The sequence below is a fragment of the Hakea prostrata genome, chromosome 2 (genome assembly GCF_041222555.1).
Source record: "Hakea prostrata isolate BN-2017 chromosome 2, UWA_Hpros_2, whole genome shotgun sequence".
NCBI lineage: Eukaryota > Viridiplantae > Streptophyta > Magnoliopsida > Proteales > Proteaceae > Hakea > Hakea prostrata.
Window position 1 is genome coordinate 57,867,377 of NC_142601.1, and position 16,171 is coordinate 57,883,547.

The following is a 16,171-nucleotide window of genomic DNA, read 5'->3' on the forward strand; positions in this document are numbered from 1 at the left end:
GTGTTGGGCCAACTATCCGGGCATAACGTTATTGTAGTCCTATTACTACCTGCTCTTTTGCATTTTTTGAAATTATTACTCCAACCTTAAACTTCGCGGATCTTTGTAGTTTTCTAAAACCCCAAAATAACCCAATTCTAAAATGGTCGAATACAAACTAGGCCGTTACCAAGGAAAAAAATACAGACTAGCCAACTTCTATTTTAAAGATATTCAATTTGCTTGCTTCTTAATCCATCACGTGCACGGCCATCGTGACTTCATACTATAAGGCGTTGATCTCTTAATTCTTCTACATTTTCGTAAAATTTGTATTTTCTTTTTGTCTCTCCTATTACCAACAATTACTCAACCATAATGTAATTTGGAATTGTAGTCATGCCTGTCCGCAAGGGCAGGTCGGAACTTGATTAAAAAAATTAATACACAAACCGATTCGACCATTTTAAATGAGAAGATTTTGTGGGTCCCCTCAATTTGTCTTTCTTCCGTGGCTCTTCCCACAAGTGGATTAAGAAGACGAAAATGTAACTAATAAGAGAGTTAATATATAATTAATTCGTACATAATACATCCATTTATAGGTGATGAGCATATCCTTAACCACCTAATCTTCTAGAACTTAGAAGCAAGATTACAAAAAAGTCCTAAAAATAAAAGGGATTTTGGGTGGCAGGGCAGATCCCAAACAGAGGAGGATGGGGACGGGGACGGAAAGATACTCCGAAACAAACACTATCGGACAAGAGCAGAAACAGATGCGACGACCTTATCATCAATATCGGTCGTTTAAAAGGAATCAAGTTAAGAGGATCGCACATCATCAGATCTAGGGCTGGTGGGGTCCACCACGTCACCATTCTCGGCGTATTCACCGTCGATCTGATCAAGAATCAACACCAATGCCATGGCGAAAGCGCCGTCGAACCCGGGCTTGACGCAGAGCGAGAATACGTCCTTCCCAAGTAGCACGTGCGTCGATGAATCTACTTTCCTTCGAATCTCCGCCACCGGTTCCTTCGCTTCGTCAGGCAAAGTGGAAGTGGTGTTGTAGAATCTACAACACCGTTGCGGAAACGAACCTTCGATCTGGTACTCCTCGCCGGGATTTCCGTAAACCTCAACGGTAACTCCCGACCGTCCGATGATCGATGATCTTCTCACGCTGAAGATAGGTTTTGATCCGTCGCATCTCTCTCCCGAGAATCCTTCCCATCTGTGGTGAAGACTCGGTCTCTGATGATTTTTCCAACCACCAAACAAAATTAAGAAAAATGCATTTGTAGAATCGACGATAAGAATAACAGCTTTCGGTAAGAATCTCATCTTCTTCGAAATTAAGAAAACCCTAAAAAAAAGAAAGAATAATACCTTTCTGCGAACGGTGAGGAGGCATTTCCCCGAGGAGTTCATGAGAACGATTTCTTCTTTGTGACGGGTTTCGGGGCCGTATGAATCAACTCGGAAGACGACATCTCCCTTGGCATCGTAGACGGAGAAACCATCGCCGGCGAAGAACAGAGAAGTTTTGAGTACAGTCAATTGTGTCTCTTCCTTGAAACAGAAGCAATCTTCCGCGACAACCTCGCCCTTCATGGTATCTAAACGCTTCCTGCTCAGTTATTCTTTGGCCCAGAAACGAAACTGTTCTGTTCTGTCAGACTTCGAGTTCAGAGAAGAAGAACCAGAGAAGAAACGTCAGATGAGATGAGATGAGATGAGAGAGAGTGAAAGAAAGTCCGAGTTCGACTTCGACTTGTAGTATGTATTTGCACAGCAAGTGGGCGTTATTAATACTCGAGATCCGCGCAACTCACGCCCCCTCACAAATTCTCACCTCACGGTGAAGTAACGCTCCGCGTCCAATATTTACATCCAACCCACCCGAAATACCAATTTTACCCCGAAAATATCCAACACCACTATCATTTTGTCGGAATTTTCCATTTTCCTCATTTATCTTATGGGAAAGTGGGAAAACAGTTTTTGACAAAACAATCCTGTCGACTGGGGGAAAGTGCGATTTCCACTTTTCACTGGATAAAACAGTCATTTACCCTTTTCAGAATATGAATATATGATTAATATTCATCTTTTATTTACAATTTCAACAGAGATTATTTTTATTGGAAAAATAAATAAATAAAATATAGGTTTGAAATGTTTACATTTAAACAACATAGGATTTGAAAAAAAGTGTTTCCTTGCTAAAATCAATCGTTGACTAAATTCGAACCATACTAGTTAAATTATCAATATTTGATGCATGGAAGCCATGCAAGTCTATATTAAATTAATTAATTAATTTTGCTTCAAATTCAAATTATAAATCATTTAAATTTCGATTTCAACTATGATCCATTTTGATTTGTTTTCTGAAGCAACTTGATTACATACTAGGAAATAATTGTTTACATTATAATTCAAATATATGTGGCACTTTGCTTATGACAATTCGAATTACTCTTAATCTCATACTTTGAAGCATTGATTATTATTATTATTATTTTTTGGGTAATTTTCATCTGGACCCCCGAGGTTTGGTCTATGTCATTTTTAGTCCAAAAAAACTGAAACTTTGCATCTGCATTCCCTGTACTATAGAAAAAGTCAATTTAAGGACAAATTATCACTTCTATGACAAATTTGCCCTTATTCTTTTTTTTTTTTTTAATTTAAACAAAACATGGAAAAAACAAATGAAAAAAAAATTCAAATTCAAATTCAAAATTTTGAACTAGAGAAATACGATTGTTAGCATTCGAAATCAAAAGAGTTGTTTAAGATCGAAACATCATGCCATTCAAAATCAAAAGAGTTGTTTAAAATCGAAACATCATGCCATTCGAAATCAAAAGAGTTGTTTAAGATCGAAACATCATGCCCTTGAACCTGGACGTCGCGGGAAGCGCGGGGTTTAAAAACTCTGAAGTTTTCTTAACCCTTCGAGCCATAGAATCACATCTTTTTTATCGTCGGAAGTTTCAGATTTGTCTTAGTCTTATCTTCGAACCATGGAATCACATCTTTCTTATCGTCGGACGTTTCAGATTTGTCTTCTTATCGTCTTTTGCCATGAACCGGTGTTTAAGGTCATGATACTTCTGTTTACAGTTTTGTGGAGTCAGAAAATGAAGAGAAGTGTTTCGGTTATGTATTTCCATAGCCATAGAGTCCCAGCTATTGGTTCCATGACGGTTAATGGCACATGCCAACAACAGCTTCTCCCAAATCCCAATGATTGCTTCACAACATCTTCGACTTTAGCCATGGTTTCTCATATCGCTCCATCAACCTTCCTGCAATTCGTAAATAATTTTTTTCTTCAAAACTAGGGTTTTTTCCCTTTTTATTTCTCTTCGGAATTCTCGTCACTTAATGAAAATTTACCTTTTTCAAATCCTTGAATCTTGTTTCCACTTACCTGAGTTTTCCAAAGTAGCCCGTGAAGCAAGAGAGCTTTAAGCTAGGGATTCAAAGTTAAATGAGTTGAATGAAGAAACATTCAAAGTGTTTGATGTTCTTAGACGGTTGCTTTGTGGCGTTCTGCCGAGAAGGCCGAATTTCGAGAATCACAAATGAATATTAACTTAATTTTTGGGAAATATCACACCTCCCCTCCCGGACAAATAGCACTACACCCCCTCTAGTTAGATAATATCATTTACCTCCCTCTTATCTAACAAATATATCAAAAACCTCCCCTTCGTTAATTTTCTCAGTTAAATTTAACTTTTACCGTAAATATTTTTCTAAAACCCTAAAATACCCTTGGCTAAAAATATTTTTTAATTTTAAACCTTAAATTACCGAATCATCTTAGCACTAAACTACAAATTACCCTCAATTAAATTATTATTAAAAACCAAACATTATAGTAAAACCCAAATTTTATCTTTAATTATTAAACAGCCCAACATACCCTAAATTTTTTTTATCAAACAATTAAAAAAACACACATACTATTATCAAGTAAAATTAAAAATGCAAGTAAAAAAAAGGGTATGTTGATAAAATTAAAACATACTTTAAAATAACACATACTACACAAGTAAAATTAAAAATGCAATTAAAAAAAAGGGTATGTTGATAAAATTAAACACGACTACTATTTTGGGGTTTTTTTATTTGTTTGATAAATTATTATTTTTAAAGGGTATGTTGGGCTTTAATAATTAAAGATAACTTAGGTTTTAACTATGGTATTTTAGTTTTAATAATTATTAATTGAAGGCAATATAGTAGTTTAATTGTTCGGGTGATTACGGAATTTAGGGTTAAAAAATATATATTTTTAATCAAGGGTAATTTGGGGTTTTAGAAAAATATTAAACGGTAAAAGTTAAATTTAACCAAGAAAGTTAACAGAGGGGAGGTGTTTGATATATTTGCTAGGTAAGAGGGGAGGTAAGTGATATTATCCAACTAAGAGGGGTGTAAGGCATCCACAAATGAATAGGGGTAAGTGATATTTACCCTTTTTTTTTCATTTTTCTTTCCTATGTTTTTTGTTTAAATTAAAAAAAATGGTAAATTTGTCATTAATGTGATAATTTGTCCTTAAATTGACTTTTTCTATAGTACAGGGGAGGCAGATGCAAAGTTTCAGTTTTTCTGGACTAAAAATGACATAGACCAAACCTCAAGGGGTCCAGATGAAAATTACCCTTATTTTTTTGTCAAAAGTAATTTTATATATCGATGATGAAAGTGTTACATAAATCTCTTTTAGGTGTTTACTTTTGCCAAGCTCAGTTGGTAAAAAGTCGAGTTCGAATGCCATCGGGACCAGGGATAAAACCCTGCCTAATATTATAAAATACTCCCATTCCCAATACATAAAACCACTTGTGCCGATAAAAGAAAATGATTTATATCATTTTTTTATGCCATAAAAATTATTACTATACGTACACCATGAATGCTCCCAAATCTTATCGTATGAGAATTTCTTATATTAAAAGAGAGCAAGCAAATTGAAGGAGGAATTAAGATGTAGGAAGAATATCCTGCAACTAAGAAGTGGAAATAGTCGATGAAGTAGAGACAACATTAATGAATCCCTTTGAAGGTTCTTTCTTAACTGTTGATAGAATCTTGACTTTTGGAGGTACTTAACTCTTAAATGGCATCTAATTCTACCACCGAAAGCTTAATTAATCAATATTTCCATATCACATTTGGAAAAAAAAACAAATGAATGGTCTAAATTTCCAGAACTCTCTGACTATTCTAAACTCTCTGGAAGGAGATCGATCCGGTTCTAAAAGTCATTAAGTTAGAATCGAATCAAAGAAATCCTTGATTTGATTTTTGAATCGATTGACTAGACAGCAATACTATTAACACTATATACGTACTCAGTTACTGTTCTGAATCAAAAACAATGGATACTCATATATCCTACTGCACATATACTGGATTCTGGCATTGTTGGTGGTAGCTATGATCTGTGAAAGCATGGTCGGCAGTTCCATTGGTTGAGAAGAGAGATTGAAGTGCTGGTCCACACCATCACCAAATATATGAAACTTGCTCAACCACCAAATTGACCTTTCATTTCTCATTTGTCTCTCCATTGCACCTCAAAAATTCCATACACAGCCATTCCTGACCCCATTTTGGAACTTGACTTGGTCGTTGTCTCTGTAAACAGCTCACCTACTTGTGATGCAAACATGCATGGGTTCTGAGGTCGGCAAATCTTGATAAAATGGACCAACGTACAACTGGTTCAACCAGAGAAAAACTGACCAACCATCCCTACCATTGGTCAGAACCAACTACTAAATTTAGGATTGAAATTTCCGTTTCTTTGAAAAGAATGATAGGACCGAATGAATGCCAATGGACTTAGCTACTCCTCATCAATGGACCTGATAAATTTCCTTTACATGGTAGGTTTAGAAAATGAGTTAGTCATGGTGAAGAGGTACTAATCCAATGACTGAAGATTCAAAATATTTTAAACTAAGTAAAGCCAAGATATAATTTGTAGCTTTGATTTGATCCGGGTAAACAATAAAATCTCATGATACCTGATGAAAAAGAATTTACACAAAGCAATTATTTTATGGGTACATTGACTTGATAACAAATAATGAAAGTGATATAGAGAATGATGTATGTCATCGTTTTCTTCCGCAAACCAATTGTCATATAACTAGTAATGATGTATGATGTAAAGTATTGGACTATTAAAAAAATAATATATTGTATTTATTCAATATAGTAGAAATGAGGATATTAAGAGGGATGAGTTAGGTGAATCTAAAAGGTAGTTTCAATAAATGATAAGTTATGAGAAAGTTGATTGATCAAATAGTACAACATGTTCAATATAATATATTTTTAAATACCTTTGAAAAGAATATAAATTGTTTCCAATCGAAAGAGTTAGAAGAGCCAAGGGCAGACCTATATAGCCTAATAAGAAGCCGTGAAAAAGGATATGCATGGATTAAACCTTTTATTTTAGTTTTTTTTTTTTTTTTTTTTTTAAAGAAAAAAATCAATCTTATTTACTTATTCATTTTATCAATTTATTATAAATATGAATTTTTTTTTTTTTTTTTGTTGGTTAGAGATTTGCATTAAAAATACAAGCGATTTTTAATTGCAACTACCTATGCATCTAATCATGCAAGAATTAATATAAAGGAGGATTTTTAATGCCTCAAATAAAGCTAACTGGAATATAAGGACTATACAGCCAATCCCATTTAGCTAGATAAGAGTCATAAGACTCCTTGTTATTGTTGTTATTATTGTTTTGGAATTGTGATTAAATGTCAATTTTATATTTTTTTTGTAGAAAAGATTTTCATTGAAAGATAGGGCAAAGCCCAGGGCATTAATTGGGCGGGAACTATTGGAACAAGGTCTTATATGGGATGTTGGTGATGGAAATCAGGTGGACATATGGGAAAGTAGTTGGATTCCAACTAGTGAAGAATTCAAGATCACTACCTTAAAGCCTCTTAATTGTCCATTCACCAAGGTAGTTGATTTGATTCATGAACATAGCAGGGAGTGGAATATCAGTTTGATCAAACAGTTGTTTAATAGCAGTGATAAACATGCCATTTGCAATATAAAGTTGAGTGTCAATCATAGAGAAGATAGGTGGATTTGGGGTCTAACTCGCAATGGGATCTACTCAACAAAGTCTGCATATCATATGCTATTTAACAAGAGAGAGAACACACAAGCAACATCCCCATCTTCATCAAGAAGACATAAATGGGAGGAGGTTCCCAAAAGAGTGTGGAAACTAATTTGGAGTGTGACTGGGGCTCCCAAATTGAAATCATTCATGTGGAGGCTATGTGCAGAAGGAATGACAACTGGGGAAAATCTTATTAAAAGGCAAGTCGATATCGATCCAGCATGTAGGGTTTGCGGTGCTCCGATTGAGACTTCCGACCACATCATGTTGGGTTGTAATTTTGCCAAGGCTGTGTGGTTTGGTAGCTCACTATCCTACCTTGTTCCCTCAAATCAAACTCCTTCGATGATTGAGTGGTTGGACTCTCTATGTGGCATGAATGATATAGGTAAAAAGGAGAAGAAAGAGATGATAAGCCAGTGCATCTACTTATGTTGGCACATTTGGATTGCTAGAAACGACCACATTTTTGGGAAGAGATGTTGGAAACCGGAGGAAATGATTGAAAAGGCCCAAAGAGCATGGGCTGAATTCTGGGCTATTGACAATCCTCAACAAACGGATGATGACGTCTCACATTGTCAAAACACTCCCCTTAGGATCATGGAGTAGACAACAACAATTTCAAGAAGTCATGTTGTCTTTTGTGAGTCAATTAGTAAGCCCACAACGTTGAGAACCCGTTTAGACCAAAACATTAGCCATTAAGCCCATTTAGCCGAAATTAGGATGGTCTAATTAAAAATTGAATAAAACCTATAAAATGAAATCATACCATTTCTGCCCAATGCAATCCTCAATATTAAAATGGCCAAACATGCTGCAGGTTATTTCAAAACCCAAAAATTGGAATCATCTCCATTGATTGATTTTCTTTTAAATCACTATTTGGTTGCAAAAGGTGGGATGAGAAAAAAAGGATAAAAAAAAATAAACATACAAAATCTTATATGTACCCGAGTTAAAGAAATTGATTTTGTAGAAAAATATTAAATGTGAATCTCACTTTATTATTTTCTACAATTTTTCACAAAATCCTATATAGGGGTTTTAACTTAAAAAAAATGCATGGAGTGAGAAAATTAATATGCCATCTCAACAAATAAGCTTCTTTAATTTAATTTAAGAAAGTCTATCAGTCAACTTTTTTCACCCGAGTTTACCAAAAAGTCACACTTTAAGATTTTATGAAAAAACAATTGTTTTTCTAAATTTTTTCTCATCCCACTTTTATTCCAGCAAACCAATTAATGGTGTCTTTTAAGTCTCAAAGAACTTTAACCCTACTACCTAGGAAAAACAATGGCCTTGGTTGGACTCTTAGGGTGAATACCTTCCCACCATTTACTACTTCAATTGCATATATTCTGATAATCTGATCACTCCTTGTTGGGCCAAATTGGTATTTAGATGAGAGGCATACCCTTTCGAAACAAGGAAAGCTTCTCTTGTTTAATTCCCTTTTTTCGTGAACTCTTAGTTATGTACCTTGATGTCTGGGAATAAGTGGACTTATACACCTGGGAAGGTAAGATTAAAAAAGAAGAGAGCGTAATTTGAGGCACGAAAAGGTGCTTTGGAATAGAAGTAAGTTCTCAGCATAAAGACAAAGCCTAGGTAGAAAATGGTGAATCCATCTATATATCCCAGCAAGGCAGCAACCCAGAGCTAGGGGTAGGGAGCCCTGCTAGTTCCTCCTCAACGCTACCTTTAGAGGAGTGCTACATTCTGCTACTCCAAAAGTCTTCTTTAAACAGATCAACTTTATTTGTCCATTCTGAAATCTATCTGGCATCTTCCCAAGTTACTTCTAATTTTGAAAAGTTGAAAAAGAAAGGAGATTTTCAACATGAGATTGTGTTTCTCTGGGAAGAAAAGAGCACCTGGCTTTTCTGAGTGCTTATTTTAAGTTAAAGGTATAGATTAAGAAGACCAGAAGAAGAAGAATGCCAAGAACAGGTTTGTTTTTAAATTGGTATAGATTAGATTCCGTTGTTCGGAGACTGAGAATTGCTTCAATTAGAACATTACCAGCACAGTCAATTTGATTTTGAATGTCTTCTGTGAAAGAGAGAGAGAGAGAGAGAGAGAGAGCTCATGTTAGTCTTGTGAATTACATATAACTGATAATGGCCCATTGCTCAATGACAGACTTGAGACGAGTGTTAAAAGGTTGTAGCCATTAATGACAATTGGATATATTGACGTCAGAATTGAAGCAAACAGGTAGTTGCAGTTTACATCCTTACATGCACCAAACCAAACCCTTCCCATTCATTAATACAACAACACGAGGAAGTGTCGTCTTTCATTCATGGTACATGGTCATCCATCTAGCTACCATAGATAGTAAAGACAAGGCGTCGTTGGTCCCTCCTAGCTTTTCTTCTGTTTCTTCTTTCTGTAAGCACTGACTAAGTACTAGTTGAAACTTAAGACTTGAGGTTTGAAGGAGTTTCCTCTCAAAATCTTGAAACTACTGTTAGATTCCGCAAATCTCAGACACAATCTAATCCCATCAGCATCGACTTGTCTCAATCCTGCATGGGATACCAAACTCCAGCTGCCATCACGCGTTGCTGTTCTATCTACATCGTCAAATAATAAATTAACTATACTATTAATGTGGGTAATGCAAAAGAAAAATGGAAGAGAATAGTGGCAGTACTGTTTAATTACTTGGAACAGTTCGTGCAATCTATTCTTGAGATAACAGTATTCATGTTCCAACAACTCCAAAGCTCGCAAGCATCTGTAATCCATATGCAGAGACCCATCTCAGCACAGGCTCGATCCATCAAGTGTCAATTCAAAACCAAATTAAAGAAGAAATGGGCAATGCATGCAGCTACCAGTGCAAGAATTATGACTTACCCAGCTCTGTTGTTTTGCTCTGAAGCAGATCGGAAGACAACACATACATTTCTGATCCTCTTGGCTCCAATGCTTGAACTACTCCCCATAAACTGGTTCAGATGGATACCCATCTTCTTATAATCTGAGAACTCCCTATCCGATCTGCCCACAATATTAATTACATATATTATTAACCCCCACCCATGAGACGTAAGAATTACAGTAGAACCTGCTGCAGAGACCAACTAGAATTAGAATTGAGATTAAAAGAGAGTTATGGTGGGCTTACAGCATTCCTCTAAGATTTCTTAAGAGCTTCTCAGACTCATGGAAGTAGATGTTGACGACCTCGGAGACGAAGTTGGGAGAGGTTTCGTCTTGGAGTTGCTGGAGCTGCAAGAAATGTTCATCCAGTACTCCCTGAATCACACATTTTCATGGCTGTACGTAATTAGCTAACTGCGCAACCCATTTGAACTCAAGAATTAAAATTTGAAGTTTTAGGATAAGATCGAACCTGGTGAAATAGTAAAGCGAGCAAGCGATTCATGTCGGCTCGCAAGCGAACCGCGCCCAACCCAAGCATCCTGAGAGGGAGACCCGTTTTGACGAATGAGTGGAGTTCGATCGACAAGAAAAGAGGGGAAAATGTAAGAGCTAGCAGTAGTGAGTGATTTTTTTTCCTGGTATATATCGATCAGTGCTGATTAGGGCTTTTATGGGTTTGTGGGCGGAGGGGAGGAATGGAATTTAAAGGGTGGAAGAAGCGAAGAAAAAGAAAAAGAAAAGAAATGGGAGGGGCGTGCAAGGGAGACAAGATCGAGGTGAATGCGTGGAATCTAGAGGACCGGTGACCGACTGTGGCCCGTACTCAGGTAAGTCGCGTGCTGTCTGTGGTGCAGGTGCAGCGGTCACCTTGGCACCGACACACTGCTTGCAGCCGGTAATGTCAGTTTTAAAGCTTCAAGTTCAGGTTCAGGCCTTGTTGCCTTCCAGAAACAAAAACGGCCACTTTTCATCTTTATTTTGGCTTTTTGTCCCATCCTCCTCCTCCTCCTCCTCCTCTTCCTCCTCGCATTCTCTGTTTTTACTCTGAGACCTTTTTCTTCTGCAAATTTTCTCTTTTGGAAACAACTTTTCAATTCCCTTCCGTTACCAATTCCAATTTCCAACGATACCAATTAATTAACAAACACATTTAGAATTTAGAACTCAGTCTCGAACTCCGGAAAGGAAAAACTAGCCAACTAGGTCTACAGTTATCGCTCGCTCGCAGGTCAGGTGGTGGTGGTGACCCTTGTTTTGGCATTGATGGCAGGTGTCAAACTAGGTAAGACAGACTTGGATGTTACATCTGTCTCTGGGAAAGAGATTTGAGATGGGTTTCTCTCTCTCTCTCTCTCTCTCTCTCCCAGAGTACGGGTATGGGGTATCATCGGATACCGTATACCCCAATACAGAGAGACACAAGACCTATAGAGATAATTCTAAGCACAAAATTATAGGAGATTTGGTACTTTTAATGTTCATCGATAAGCCCTGATTAGCCCTGGGTGTCAACGATTCTGGCTCTGGGTTTGTGTTTAACAAGAGTATCATGGACAAAAACCATATTTTCTCTCTCTTTTTTTTTTGCCTATCTCAATCCGATTTGAGTATTAAGCACAACCAAATAGGGTTGAAACAAAATCAACCTTACATGACTCCCAGGGAGATCTTAAATATTTCCAGATTAGTTCCATCCAATCATACAAACAAGAAGAACAACTTAATAATAAAACAATAACAACACCCTGCTGGGAGATCTTCTCAAGAAACTCTCATTGAAATCAGACACAACAAAGCCTTTTAATGCAGTTCAGCATATTGGTGAAATTTATGACCATGGAAATGATGATGTCCTGATGGAAATAGAGTAGGAAATGAACAGAAAACATTATATTAACTTATCAATCGTATGGGTCCGGTGTGGTACTTTCTGTATTATCTTATGCAACAACTGACTAAGTGTGCAGATTATGGGAATTAATATTGTTTTCTGAGTGGAACATAGTTTACTGTTCATACTCCAAACTGCCTCGAACTGCTAATTTTTACAAAAGCGTGCTTTGGATTGACGTAAGCGGAAAGCTCTCTCTCTCAGTCTCTCTCTCTCTGAGCAATATGGAAGAAAAATTTATTTTAAGCAAATGGGTTTCTATGGAAATCTACCCACCTATGACATCAACTCTTTGTGAACTTCTGTGGTTGTAAGGTTTTCTTTATATGAACTTAATCCTATTGGATGCACGTTTAGTCTGTAAGGATTATAAATAATTGTTTGAAGGTTTACTTTCTTCTTAATTCCTTGTTCTCTGCTCAATGAATTATGTATATGAACAGGATGGTTTCTGCTAGCAGATAAAAGCAGAAAAGGTATTAAATAATGAAGGAGACCTCGATTTTCTCAGGGGCAGTCGAAAGCATGCTTTGCTTTGATCGTAAGAGATGCCCAGGAGAAACAGGACCAAAATGGATTAAGTTTTATATAAATTAACACTGTTGGAAGCTAAACATAACCTAATAATCATGCCTCTTACTCCCGTGCTAAACTACTGTAGGTGTTACATTCTCCTTCTGAAAACGAAGTTTAGTTTAAGGAAGGGGAAGGCTTTGAAATTCCAAATGTTAGCCAATAAGGGTTCCCTTCTCTTGCTATTCTGTGCCACATTGTCTCCCTTGATTAGCAGAAAAGCTATGAGGTCATTAGGACTCATTGCTCGAGAAACTACTACACGCATGTACCCATTTTAATACGTTTATGACTCGCAGGCTTGCTTGTCTGAACGCTCAAATTAAAGGGTCATGGCTACTGTAAGTTTAATTAAGATAAACAGTTCATATATAAATTATATGAAATGGTCGATCATCTTCTAGTTTCTTGTGAAGTAATGATTGAATTCATCAAGGTGATTGAGGATCGTACCTTAAAAAGTTGTTATTAATTCCTTCCATCATACAGAGATTCTGACCTCAAGGAACCCCAAGTTTCTTTCTACAGCACAGGTTCTGGCTGAAAAACAGTCAAATACCCATCTCAATTTTCGGATTTTCCAGCTCTTTAATCCCACATTGGTAAGGTATACAATTTTCTAAACTTTATTACTAGTCTACCCATCAATAGTAACACAGGCACTGAATTGGAGTGAGTGGGCTACAGTTCAAACTAGGGCCCAGGAAAGTCCCCGGGCCATTAACACAGAGATGTGACCTTGGAAACAAGGAGCTTTGACGGTTGGCTGGTTGTTGAGCCTGAAAAATGCCGCAGAGTAGTTGGCCGATTGTTATACAGTTATTCACCCGATCCCTTGGATCAACTGAACGGGGCTTACAATTCAGTGCCCTTCTATTTTAAGGCATGACTCATTGACTCCTATCCTTTTTTTTTTTTTTCTTTTTTCTTTGGGAAATTATCGCACTTACGACCTCTTCACTGAAAGGTTTGAATCTTGCTACTCAACTAACCATGCATTGGCCTCCTGATCCTTTAAGAGTAACTATAATATTGTACAAAGTAGTATGATTTCGATGCTCACACAGCCATATTCCCTGCCAAGTTCCCATATTGAGTTTCCTATCTATTATTGAAACCATGAAGTTGTAGCCCAATATTGAGGACTTGATGTGTGCTAGAGTGTCATTAAAGCCCTCTATAGTATGTGGCCATGGTGCAGAGTGTCTTTGCATACAGTGACATTCATTTTTTTTATGAACAGTTATATTGATTTATAGCTAGCTGAATTGGAGTGAGTGGGCTACAGTTCAAACTAGGGCCCAGGAAAGTCCCCGGGCCATTAACACAGAGATGTGACCTTGGAAACAAGGAGCTTTGACGGTTGGCTGGTTGTTGAGCCTGAAAAATGCCGCAGAGTAGTTGGCCGATTGTTATACAGTTATTCACCCGATCCCTTGGATCAACTGAACGGGGCTTACAATTCAGTGCCCTTCTATTTTAAGGCATGACTCATTGACTCCTATCCTTTTTTTTTCTTTTTTCTTTTTTCTTTGGGAAATTATCGCACCCACGACCTCTTCACTGAAAGGTTTGAATCTTGCTACTCAACTAACCATGCATTGGCCTCCTGATCCTTTAAGAGTAACTATAATATTGTACAAAGTAGTATGATTTCGATGCTCACACCCATATTCCCCGCCAAGTTCCCATATTGAGTTTCCTATCTATTATTGAAACCATGAAGTTGTAGCCCAATATTGAGGACTTGATGTGTGCTAGAGTGTCATTAAAGCCCTCTATAGTATGTGGCCATGGTGCGAGTGTCTTTGCATACAGTGACATTCATTTTTTATGAACAGTTATATTGATTTATAGCTAAGCTGAATTGGAGTGAGTGGGCTCAGTTCAAACTAGGGCCCGGGAAAGTCCCCGGCCATTAACACAGAGATGTGACCTTGGAAACAAGGAGCTTTGACGGTTGGCTGGTTGTTGAGCCCGAAAAATGCCGCAGAGTAGTTGGCCGATTGTTATGCGTTATTCACCCGATCCCTTGGATCAACCGAGGCAGGGCTTACAATTCAGTGCCCTTCTATTTTAAGGCATGACTCATTGACTCCTATCCTTTTTTTTTCCTTTTTCTTTTTTCTTTGGGAAATTATCGCACCCACGACCTCTTCACTGAAAGGTTTGAATCTTGCTACTCAACTAACCATGCATTGGCCTCCTGATCCTTTAAGAGTAACTATAATATTGTACAAAGTAGTATGATTTCGATGCTCACACAGCCATATTCCCTGCCAAGTTCCCATATTGAGTTTCCTATCTATTATTGAAACCATGAAGTTGTAGCCCAATATTGAGGACTTGATGTGTGCTAGAGTGTCATTAAAGCCTTCTATAGTATGTGGCCATGGTGCAGAGTGTCTTTGCATACAGTGACATTCATTTTTTTTATGAACAGTTATATTGATTTATAGCTAGCTATTTGGTATGGCTTTGCTTTGAAGTTAGGGTTTTCTGCAAAGAGTACCGTTCTGGAGCTTTGAGCTCTTTAATCCCACATCGGTAAGAGCAAAAGCATTTCTAACTTTTATTAGTAGAGTCTACGTGGTGAGTGTGCCGTACGCACTGGATTGGAGTGAGTGGGATTCGCTTCAGTCCTTCGAACTATGGCCCAAGAAAGTCCCCGGGCCATCAGCACAGAGATGCGGCCTCAGAAACGAGGAGCTTCGACGGTTGGCTAGGCCGTGAAATTTGTGATCCTTTGTTGCTTACTTCACATCTCTCTAGATTTCTCCTTTTCAAGTACTCAAAGACTGAAAAAAAAAGGATCTTTTAATTTCAAAAAAAAAAAAAACTGAAAAACAAGTGTCATCCACGTGAACAAAAACCATCTAATTTCACAATATTTTGACGTTGTATCTCTGTTAATGCATTTCGTATCTCAGTTAATGCAGGAATCTCATTCGTAAGCTATTTTTTGTTGTCCATTTAGCATTTTTGTGTGATAGATGAAGCTTTTTTAGTGCCACCAATTGACTAGTTGATAAAGTACTTGCTCTATAAACGCATTCGCGTTCTCCCTCCTCAATGTAATACTCGTATTAAAGTTCTCTACGGCTCCAATGTCATTTCCTGCACAGTTATTTCATCATAGTTTCATACAAGGAATAGACAATCTACTTGATTAATTTGGGCGACACGAACCGAGCCCTGAATCTGTTGTGACCCTACCATGATTATATATATTTATTAACATTAATAAATCTATATGACTTGGGACGGGTCATGGGCTTTGATTCGGAAGGCCCATTTTGTCATGGGCCCTATTCTGGAGAGCCCACTGCTAGGTGAATACTTGGAGATGCCATTAAAGAAACACTCTCCTACAGGGAGATCAACTAGATAGGTACTTTGCTGAAGGGAGTAGAACTGAAAGGTACCCTCACAAAGAGAGGTGACCTTACCCTTTTACCCACAGCCTTTGAGGCTCTATATAAACTCAATTTCGTGTTCATTCTGTACACCTAATTTCCTCCTCCTCTTTCTTTCTCTCTCTCTCCTTATTGTTGTTCTGTCAAGCAGTGAACATTACCTGATATACCTTAAGTAACCTTTCTGGAGTGCAACCTTAAAGGTTGAACTGACTGATC

The 16,171-nt window shown here is 37.4% G+C and overlaps 2 protein-coding genes and 2 non-coding genes across 5 annotated transcripts; 2 read left to right on the top strand and 2 right to left on the bottom strand.

The window, feature by feature from the left end:
- Window positions 1–515: 515 nt before the first annotated feature.
- Window positions 516–1,772, bottom strand: LOC149025194 (protein LURP-one-related 5-like). The gene is made up of 2 exons (XM_089143089.1): window positions 1,372–1,772; window positions 516–1,236 (listed from the first exon to the last, which is right to left on the bottom strand). The coding sequence occupies exons 1-2, from the start codon at window positions 1,594–1,596 to the stop codon at window positions 805–807; spliced, it is 657 nt and encodes a 218-aa protein (XP_088999215.1). The 5' UTR covers window positions 1,597–1,772; the 3' UTR covers window positions 516–804.
- Window positions 1,773–9,334: 7,562 nt separating this feature from the next.
- On the bottom strand, window positions 9,335–10,729 carry LOC149025195 (pseudo histidine-containing phosphotransfer protein 6-like). Of its 2 annotated transcripts, none has more exons than XM_089143090.1 (5): window positions 10,542–10,729; window positions 10,314–10,444; window positions 10,043–10,186; window positions 9,848–9,920; window positions 9,335–9,756 (listed from the first exon to the last, which is right to left on the bottom strand). In XM_089143090.1, exons 1-5 carry the CDS (start codon window positions 10,608–10,610, stop codon window positions 9,703–9,705), a joined length of 471 nt encoding a protein of 156 aa, XP_088999216.1. In that variant the 5' UTR covers window positions 10,611–10,729; the 3' UTR covers window positions 9,335–9,702. The 2 variants fall into 2 exon arrangements, with proteins under 2 accessions (XP_088999216.1, XP_088999217.1); XM_089143091.1 differs by having other exon boundaries at window positions 9,688–9,756; window positions 9,837–9,920.
- Window positions 10,730–13,193: 2,464 nt separating this feature from the next.
- On the top strand, window positions 13,194–13,406 carry LOC149025196 (RNase MRP). The gene has a single exon (XR_016171982.1).
- Window positions 13,407–13,797: 391 nt separating this feature from the next.
- Window positions 13,798–14,004, top strand: LOC149025197 (RNase MRP). Its single transcript, XR_016171983.1, has one exon.
- Window positions 14,005–16,171: the final 2,167 nt, after the last annotated feature.